Source organism: Erinaceus europaeus, chromosome 17 (assembly GCF_950295315.1).
Source record: "Erinaceus europaeus chromosome 17, mEriEur2.1, whole genome shotgun sequence".
Taxonomy (NCBI): Eukaryota; Metazoa; Chordata; class Mammalia; order Eulipotyphla; family Erinaceidae; genus Erinaceus; species Erinaceus europaeus.
The window spans coordinates 9924715-9934636 of record NC_080178.1 but is presented as its reverse complement, the minus strand read 5'-3'; the positions used below and the strand labels follow the sequence as shown (position 1 = coordinate 9934636).

Genomic DNA, 9922 nt, shown 5'->3' with positions numbered 1-9922 from the left:
CGCCCGTCCTTGCAAGGTTAATTAGTTATAACTAGTGGCTATGATTAGGCCTACGCTTCACTCACCACCATAGTTTTGTGTCTTCCTCTCACTCATCCACCCCTTATAATAACCACCATCATTCTCTGTTTAGTCCCCATCCCATCCATGTTAAGATGTCATTTCTAGAACTGTAGCAAGCACTCACACTCACCAGCACTTTCAAACGCCACTTCTCTAGCAATACGGTGAAGATTCCTGATAGGATGAACTGGAAACAACAGAAAAAGAAAACATACTAATTAATGTCCAGTCATGATATTGATATCTAAATTTAAAACTAATAACATGAAGATAACATCCAAGTCTTTTTGTGGAATCACTGAAAAAAAAAGTCATCTGTCCAGGAAATAATGCGAGGGTTCCGTATTACAGAAAATGTTCTGGTGAGGTCTCTGTTTGCTAAAGCAGTGCTTGTGCTGAATGAAAACAGGCTTAATGGACTTCATGTTGTCCAGAGGTACTTAATAGCAACACTATATATATATTTCTTCTTCTGTTTTTAAATATTTTATCATATTTTTAACTTTTAAAATTTTATTTGATAGGACTGAGAGAAATTTCAAGGGAAGAAGGACACAGGGAAGGAAAGATAGAGAGAGAGAGAGAGAGAAAGAGAAAGAGAAAGAGAGAGACCTGTAGGCCTGCTTCATTGTTCATGAAGCTTCCCCCCTGCAAGTGAGGATCAGGGTCTTATTTTTTTTCCCTTTTGTTGCCCTTGTTGTTTATTCATCATTGTTATTATTGTTATTGCTGTCGTTGTCGCTGTTGGATAGGACAGAGAGAAATCAAGAGAGGAGGGGAAGACAGAGAGAGTGAGAGAGAGATAAACACTTGCAGACCTGCTTCACCGCCTTTGAAGAGAACCCCCTGCAGGTGGGGAGCCTGGGGGCTCGAACCGGGATCCTGATGCTGGTCGGTGCACTTTCCATGTGCGCTTAACCCGCTGTGCCACTGCCAGGCTCCCCAGGGTATTTTTAAAATGTTTATTTATTTATTTAAAAAACTTTTTAATATATTTATTTATTTTCCCATTTGCTGCCCTTGTCTTTTTACTGTTGTTGTAGTTATTGTTATTGATGTCATCATTGTTGGATAGGACAGAGAGAAATGGAGAGAGGAGAGGAAGACAGAGGGGGGGAGAGAATGATAGTCACCTGCAGACCTGCTTCATTGCCTGCAAAGTGACTCCCCTGCAGGTGGGGACCCGGGGGCTTGAACTAATATCCAGAGGCCAGTCCTTGCACTTTGCGCCATGTGAGCTTAACCCGCTGCGCTACCGCCCAACTCCCTTATTTATTTTTTTATGGGAGGATCAGGTTCTTGAACTGAGGTCCTTGCACATTGTAATGTGTGCACTTAATCAGGTGCACCACCACCTGGCCCCCAATAAATATAGTTTCTACTACCACCTTGGGAAATGTATGAACAAATATGTGGAAGTAATTTTAATATTATATTTTACTGAAATCTTCACATCTAAAATAGTCTCCTTTCAACACTGAAGCCTTGGAAGATTTAACATTTTTTTAAAAAATTATTTATTTATTGGATAGAGGCAGCAAGAAATTGAGAGGGAAGAGGGGAGATAGAGAGGGAGAGAGACAGAGAGACACCTGCAGCCCCGCTTCACCACTCACAAAGCTTTCCTGCTGCAGGTGGGGACCGGGGGGCTTGAACCTGGGTCTTTGTGCATTGTAATGTGTATGTTCAACCAGGTGCGCCACCACCCAGCCCCTAGATTTAACATTCTTTTCACTCATATTAAGCTTTGAACTCTGGCCTATATCTGCACTCAGCCCTTTCTAGTTGGTCTTAGCCACCTCTGACTGCTCAGTGGTTCTATCTGACTAGTGGCTGTTGGACAGGGCTGTTCTAATTCTTGGTTATCTTTCCAATTTCCTCTTTCTTCCTTAGTGGTTTCAGTGAATCTCCTGGCTTTTAATTACCTGCTAATGTTCCCTATATATGTCTAGCTCTCTCTCCTGCTCCTCCTTCTTCCTTAGTGGTTTCAATGAATCTCCTGGCTTTTAATTACCTGCTAATGTTCCCTATATATGTCTAGCTCTCTCTCCTGCTCCTCCTCCTTTTAATATTTATTTAAATTATTTATTGGATAGAGACAGGAAGTAGTGCTGCTTCACCACTTGTGAAGCTTTTCACCTTACTATTATTTTCCACATTTAGAAGCATGTAAGAAGTGACCCTTTAACTAAATAGGCTCTTATTATGGGGGTTTTAGTTTTTTTTGTTGTTGTTAAATACAGATAAGATTTATTTTAAACTAGAAATAAGAATTAGTTTCTTGAAATGAGAAATTTTTTAAAAAACATTTATTTATTTGCTGGAGCTCACGTGGGTTAGCTCTCAGCCAGGAAGGTAAATGACCGGTTCTCCCTTGCTCGTTCAAGAGACGACGCGATATAGGCAAGAGACACTGGGGAGAATTGGGACACTCTTGTTTATCGGCAGATGGACATGGATTTAAATAGAGAACCAAACAAAGCACATTTTTCAAATATGTCAGAAATTACAGGTTTCTTAAAGGTCAGCTTGCCCCTATGGTAGGGGGCTGGTATGACAGGAATTGATGAGATACATAAAGGTCAAGACAATTATTCTCCATGATGTAAGCAACTTAATTATCCAAAGGTATTTGAGAGAAACATAGGGGTTAAACCAGCAGGGTGAGATAGAGAGAAGATAAACAGAGCATGATAGTTATCAAAGAAATAAGGAAATAAAGTTTGGAGTTTCACTGACTGATGTCAGGGAGGTGTTTGATGGAGTATGCTTTCTCTAGTGATCAAAAGTGAGCTGATTGTGTGAACTCTGGGTGACTATGTGAACTTTGAATGAACCTTAAGGCAGGCATTCATGTGGTCCGCAGTCAGTGGGGAGAGGCAGTGAGATCTCTGTGGGCTTGAGAGTCTGAAAAGGGAGAACTGAGTCTGAGAGACGTTTTCCCCTTTGCTCATCTTGGTGAGAGAGGCGAACAAGGGGGTGTCTTTCCCAGACCTCCATCCAAGGATGGGGGGAGTTTTCCCTAAGCTCTATCAAGCTTACACATAGCCCCACATTTATTTTCCCTTTGCTTGCCCTTGTTTTATTATTGTAGTTATTATTGTTGCAGTTATTGATGTCATCTTTGTTGGATAGGACAGAGAGAAATGGAGAGAGGAGGGGAAGACAGAGAGTGGGAGAGAAAGACAGACATCTGCAGACCTGCTTCACCACCTGTGAAGTGACCCCCTTGCAGGAAGGGAGTTGGGGGCTCGAACCAGGATCCTTAAGAGTAACTTTTCTTTCTTTTTGTTGCTCTGTCTCTGGTACACACTGCTTGACTCAGAAACAGTCATGAGATATAATAAAGAAACCAAGGAATGGTAATCAAGGAGTAGATTTTTTGCTTACCAGCATAGAGGACCAAAATGGGTATCCCGTTGAGATGACAATATGAGGATAGTTCTTTCCAATTGCATACATTTGTGTAACAAACAGATAGATCCAGAGTTGCCCCAGGGACGAAAGAAAGAGACCATTCATTATTTGTATAGCCTGGGTGAGAAGAATAGCATCCATGAGCCACTACTATTTCAGTCCAATCTTTGCAAGAAAGTCACATTAATGAAAAAGGCAAGGAGGAGAAAGAAGATCCGACACAGTATGCAAGTCTCGGCATTCAGCTCAGTGAAAGGGTTTGCTATTATTTTAGAGCAATTAGAAAATACAAAGATGGGGAGTCAGGTGGTCGTGCAGCGGGTTAAGCACACATGGTGCGAAGCGCAAGAACCAGCGTAAGGCTCCCAGTTCGAGGCCCTGGCTCCCCACTTGCAAAGGAATCACTTCACAGGTGGTGAAGCAGTTCTGCAGGTGTCTATCTTTCTCTCCCCCTCTCTGTCTTCCCCTCCTCTCTCCATTTCTCTCTGTCCTATTCAACAATGACAACATCAATAACAGCAACAATAACTATAACAATAATAAAAAAAGAAAATGCAAAGATGGTTTACATGTCCTGTAAAATTGTACTCAGAGCCCATTTATTAAGAGATTATATGGGGCGGTGGTGGTAGTGCACTGGGTTAAGTGCACAAGGCGTGAAGCACAAGGCACAGCATAAGGATCCCAGTTTGAGCCCCTGGCTCCCCACCTGTAGGGGGGTTGCTTCCCAAGCGGTGAAGCAGGTCTGCAGGTGTCTATCTTTCTCCCTTTCTGTCTTCCCCTCTTCTCTTGATTTCTCTTAGGTCCTATCCAACAATAGCAATAACAACAACAGTAAAATAATGACAACAACAATAACGACAACAGCAAAATGGAAAAAAAAAAAAAAAGGCCTCCAAGAGCAGTGGATTCACCAAGACCCAGTGATAACTCTGGAGGCAAAAAATCAAAACAAGACAAAAATAATTAAATTATATGGTATGAGCTTTGGTCCCTATAAGAGTTCAACACCTCTGATACTTATTAGTTCCTATGTGGCTCAAAATTCAGCTCTTTTAAAATTAAATTAAAAAAACATTTGTTTTTTTATTTTGGATGGAGACAGAGAGAAGTTGAGAGGGAAGGAGGAGACAGAGAGGGGAGAGAGAGAGACCTGCAATATTCATTTACCACTTGTGAAGCTTCTCCTTGTAGGTGGGGACAGGGGGCTTGAACCTGGGTTCCTGTGAATGATAATACATGCACCTAACCAGACCACTATGTGGCCCCAGTTTTTAAAGGCAATTTGTGAGCTCAGGTGGGTGCACCACAGCCTGGTCCCTGTAAATCCTGCTCTTATGTGCACTAGGTTTGGATTTAGTACTGAGGACCTCTCCTCTTCTATTGTTGTTGCAAATCTGGGCCTTGGACTTCTACTCCAAAGCTCTACCCCACTTTTATTGTTGGAGAACCATTCTGTGGCTCTTCAGATAGATGCTTCAAAGAAAGCAGACAAAGATATGCCTTCTACCACAGCTGAATGAGCCGCCCTTCTCTTTCCCCTGTCCCACCTGGAAACACAGACATTTAACCTGAAATAAGCCAAAGAAATAGTTAAACTGGGGTTGGGATCTTAGCATCCGCTGTCTTCCTGCAATTCATAGTCTCCACAATGCCTGTGGGACACTGTTATCCTTTTTCTCAACTTAAACAGATTACCTTCAACTTGACATTTGCAACAGGTTTCTGTTTTGGTCTCTGATTATGAAGAGAGGCAAGAAGTGGCTTGTTGGTGTGTGTCTCAGCTGGGGAGCTTTCTGACCTCCAGAAGACATGCACTTCTGGCTGGCTACAACAAAAGGAAGGGGCAAGGTGATATTGTGGGCAGGTAAGACGTTCCCTACTAAGACACCAGTATGGAGTTTCAGGTCTTTATTAGTTAGAATACACAAACTCAGGACCTCATGCTTGCAAGTCTAGTGCTTTATCCTTGTGCCCAGGTTATAGATTCTTTCATTTTCATATTGCACCATAGTTCCATTGGGTCGAACTGTTGGAATAAACCAGGTTTTGGGTAAAAGAGGGTCTCTATTTTTCTTTCTTGGTAAATCTCTGTAAACCTATAATTACTTAAAGAAAGTTTTTTTCTTTTTCTTTTCTTTTTTTTTTTTTTTTGCTTCCAGGGTTATTGCTGGGGTTTGGTGCCTGCACTACGAATCCTCTGCTCCTGGAGGCCATTTTCCCCATTTTGTTGCCCTTGTTGTTACCCTTGTTGCCATTATTATTATTGTCATTGCTGTTGTTGTTGTATAGGACAGAGAGAAATAGAGAGAGGAGGGGAGACAGAGAGGGGGAGAGAAAGACAGACACCTACAGACCTGCTTCACCACCTATGAAGTGACCCCCCCTGTAGGTGGGGAGCCGGCGGCTTGAACTGGGATCCTTATGCTAGTCCTTATGCTTTGTGCCAACATGTGCTTAAACTGCTGTGCTACCACCTGACCCCCAAAGAAAGTTTTTCTAAGGGAAAACACTAAGCAGAACTTGGACTGGAGTAAAAACTCTGTGTGTGTGTGGTGGGGGGGAAGGTTCAGGTCCTGGAACAGGATGGCAGAGGAGGACCCAGCGGGGGTTGAGTTGTTATGTGGGAAACTGGGAAATGTTATGCATGTACAAACTATTGTGTTTTGCTGCCAACTGTAAACCACTAATCCCCCAATAAAGAAATAAAAAATAAAGTTCTTCAAATCCTGTTCTCTCCACCGAACTTACTCTTTAAATAAATTTTTATTAGTAATTTAATATTGGTTTACAAAATTACAAGTTATCAGGGGAACAACTCCACACTGTTCCCATCACCAGACTTCTGTGTCCCCATTCCCTCCAGTGGAAACTGCAGTGGTTCTCCCAACGTCACAGATATGGGCTGAGTATTATTTCTTTAATGAGAATCCTTTCTTTCTCCCTTCCTTCCTTCCTTCCTTCCTTCCTTCCTTCCTTCCTTCCTTCCTTCCTTCCTTCCCTCCCTCCCTCCTTCCTTCTTTCCTTACTCTATTTCTCTCTCTCTCTTTTTCTCCCTTTCTCTCTTTCTTTTCTGTTAGTACCATAACAGTTAAGCTTGAAATTACGTGCAGATTCACAGACTCAGCACATCTTACAGACACAACCATTAGTAGATTTTAATGGTTTCAGACTAGCTAAACATAGTTGATAGATTCATAGTTTCTGCTTTATTGAACTTTTAACCTGTGTTTAGGCTAAATGTGGGAAATGGAGATATTATTACATAAGAACTTTAGACTTTCACTAACTCTTCCATCTCAGAAGTTCCTAGTAGAGATACTCAATCAACCTCTCTCTTTAAAAATTTTTTTTAAATGTCTTTAATTATTGGGTAGAGATAGCCAGAAATCAAGAGAGTAGGGAGAGATAGATAGATAGATAGATAAACAGGGGAAGGGAAGACACCTGCAGCCCTGCTTCACCACTCACAAAGCTTTCCCCCTGAGGTGGGGACCCATAGGGTTCAAATCCGGGTCCTTGTACATTGTAACATGTGCACTCAACCAGGTGTAATACTTAGGGGTTTCCACACTAACCATTTATTCATTCAAGAAGGATTTAGTTCTTACCCCCAGCATTCTTGTTTCTTTTTTTATATGCAGATAATATCCTGGCATTGTCACTAAGGTACAAGAGAGAAATGATAGTATAAATGTATTTTCTGTCGAACAATATGAAGACAGATACATAGCAATGATCTTCTTTGGTAACGTATTTAAAATTGAGAGGGGAATCTGACCCTAGAGAAGCTATTTTTCACTATCCCATAGTTCTCTGAGAGATTATTTTAAAGTCAAATCACCAGTATTGCTATCTTGAAGAAAAACCAGTTTTATTTGCCAATCTTTGAGCTTTAATAAATAATATATGATGAGTACATCAATTCATCAGTCCCTTTAGAAATCACACAAATCGGAATTCAGGTGGTAGTACTGCAGATTAAGTGCACATCGCGCTGAGCCCAAGGACTGGCATAAGGATCCGAGTTCAAGCCCCTGGCTTCCCATCTAGGAGTCGCTTCACAAGCGGTGAAGCAGGTCTGCAGGTGTCTGTCTTTCTCTCCCCCTCTCTGTCTTCCCCTCCTCTCTCCATTTCTCTCTGTCCTATCCAACAATGACGACATCAATAATGACAACAATAACTACAACAACAACAAAAAAACAAGGGCAACAAAAGGGAAAATGAATAAATTAAAAAAATTACACAAATCCCACATTGATGGAGTTAAGAAAATCAAGCTTTTCTTTCCTCTTATTCAAATGACAGATGTTATTCATTTTATTTTTAATTATCAGTGATTTAATAATGATATCCAAAATTATAAACTGGGGGAGTCCACAACTTGCATGTCTGAGGTTCCTTGTTTGATTCCTGGCATCCTTAGTGTGCTCTAGTCTCTTTTTCTCTCTCTCTCACTGCCTTTCTCTCTCATCACTCTATTTCAGATGAAATAAAAATAAAGTGTAATAAAATGTAGAAAGGTGTAATAGAGCCAAGTTTGAGTTCTCACCTTGTTCTTACCTGTGTGACTATCAAGAGGGCGGTTCCTGTAGTTTACTCTTTGAATAGTTGTTTCCTATAGGATTGGGTGCGGAGGTCAGTGAGAGGAACAGCTACACATCAGAGCTACTAGGGTTAGACGGGCGATTCCCACCTTTCTACCGCAGAGGTTCTGGCTGCAGAGCTGGCCGAGTGGACGCTGCCCTTCGGTGGTGACCCTCATCCCCCTGGCTGCCGCCCCACGGTTCCCGCACTGCGGTTGTGGCCAAGCTCGCGGAGATCCACGTGGACACCTGCGCGCAGGGCGCCTCCAAGCTCCGCTAAGTCTGCGGGTTCTGAGCCATCACTGGGTCATGCAGTGGGGGTGGGGAGGAGTCGATGCATACTAATTCCTTTCTGCTTGTGTCAGCATGCCCCTGCCCAGGGATCTGGTGTGCTCTGGTTCTCTGACTTCCTTTGTAGAGATAGTTTTTTTTGTTTATGTATTTTTTAATTCCTTATTAGTGATTTCATATTTATAAAATTATGAGGTAGCAGGGATATAATTCCTCACTGTTCCCACCACCAGAATTCTGTGTCCCTATTCCCTCCATTGGAAACTGCAGTTCTCCCAAGGTCACAGATATGGGTTGATTATTATATTATTTACTTATTTATATTTATTCCCTTTTGTTGTTCTTGTTTTATTGTTGTAGTTATTGTTGTTATTGATGTTGGATAGGACAGAGAGAAATGGAGAGAGGAAGGGAAGACAGAGAGGGGGAGAGAAAGATAGACACCTACAGACCTGCTTCAACGCCTGTGAAGCGACCACCCCCTTGCAGGTGGGGAATGGGGGCTCCAACCTGGATCTTTGCGCGGGTCCTTGTGCTTAGCGCCACTGTGCGCTTAACCTGCTGCACTACCGATCAATTCCCTATTACATTATTTTTACAGGGGTGGCTCGAACGCAGTGCCCCACTGCCAAAAATTCTGCAGTCAAGTTTCCCACATTTGGGGGGAAATCACAGGGGTCAGCACATCCAGAGTGCAGTGGATAAGCCTCGCCCTGGGAAAACTATCTTCGTGATCATGGTATCTCCCCTGCCAGGTATGTATTTATATTTATTTATATATATATCCACTTTTCCTATGGTCCTGACTTCTCTTTCTTTCTAAGTCATACCTACACTTGTTACTACTTCTGAATGTCTTTCCTTTTTTTCTTTTTATCACCACCCAGCCCTTAAGCCCGTAAGTACACTATTCAAGTGAGTTATTTTGCAGGCTCAGTAGTCAGTCTTTAATGATTTGACTTCATCATTCAGCCTCCTCTAGTCTCTCTAACATTCATTCTGATCTTCTACTTCCTGTCACTATGGTTTAATTAAACATGCTTTATCTACTGAAGTATAGTATCTTCTTTCTTTCTCTTTCTCTCTCTCTTTCCCTTTCATACTTACCCTTTTGCATGAGTTAATCCTTTAATCTAAAATGTCTTTCACCTTTTAACCAGTTTGGTAAAAACTATGTTCATTCTGCTCAGAGGCTAGGGCAAAACTTTAAGTTTTTCTTGACTCCTGATAGAAGGATCACTATCTCTTCTGCCTCTACTGTAAAGATTTCACACTCTATTAGCACCAGTGTCACCCTGAATAGATTTGATATGTTACCTAATTCAACTTCTAAAGTAAAAAAGAGCCCTCTCTTAAAAAATATTTATTTTCCCTTTTGTTGCCCTTTGTTGTTGTAGTTATTGTTTTGATGTCATCGTTGTTAGCTAGGACAGAGAGAAATGGAGAGAGGAGGAGAAGACAGAGAGAAGGAGAGTAAGATAGACACCTGCAGACTTGCTTCACCATCTGTGAAGCCACTCCCCTGTAGTTGGGGACCTGGGGGCTTGAACTGAGATCCTTAGCCA

At 41.9% G+C, this 9922-nt stretch overlaps 1 protein-coding gene and 1 non-coding gene across 5 annotated transcripts in view; both read right to left on the bottom strand.

Annotated features, from left to right (window-relative positions):
• Nucleotides 1–8827, bottom strand: part of LOC132533835 (membrane-spanning 4-domains subfamily A member 5-like) — a 14223-nt gene extending 5396 nt beyond the window's left edge. Inside the window, exons 1-4 of one of the 4 annotated variants that reach the window (XM_060176273.1) lie at nt 8033–8827; nt 7092–7144; nt 3454–3507; nt 194–250 (exon numbers count right to left, since the gene is read on the bottom strand). In XM_060176273.1, coding sequence (XP_060032256.1) covers nt 194–250; nt 3454–3507; nt 7092–7139 — 159 coding nt within the window. In that variant the 5' untranslated portion in view covers nt 7140–7144; nt 8033–8827. Of the gene's footprint in view, nt 1–193; nt 251–3453; nt 3598–7091; nt 7145–8032 lie in introns of all 4 variants that reach the window. The other 3 variants (XM_060176272.1, XM_060176271.1, XM_060176270.1) reach the window with 3 other exon arrangements.
• A 127-nt stretch (nt 8828–8954) lies between these two features.
• LOC132534098 (U1 spliceosomal RNA) lies at nt 8955–9120 on the bottom strand. Its single transcript, XR_009545786.1, has one exon. It is a non-coding gene; the product is annotated as a U1 spliceosomal RNA (small nuclear RNA).
• Between the last annotated feature and the right edge of the window lie 802 nt (nt 9121–9922).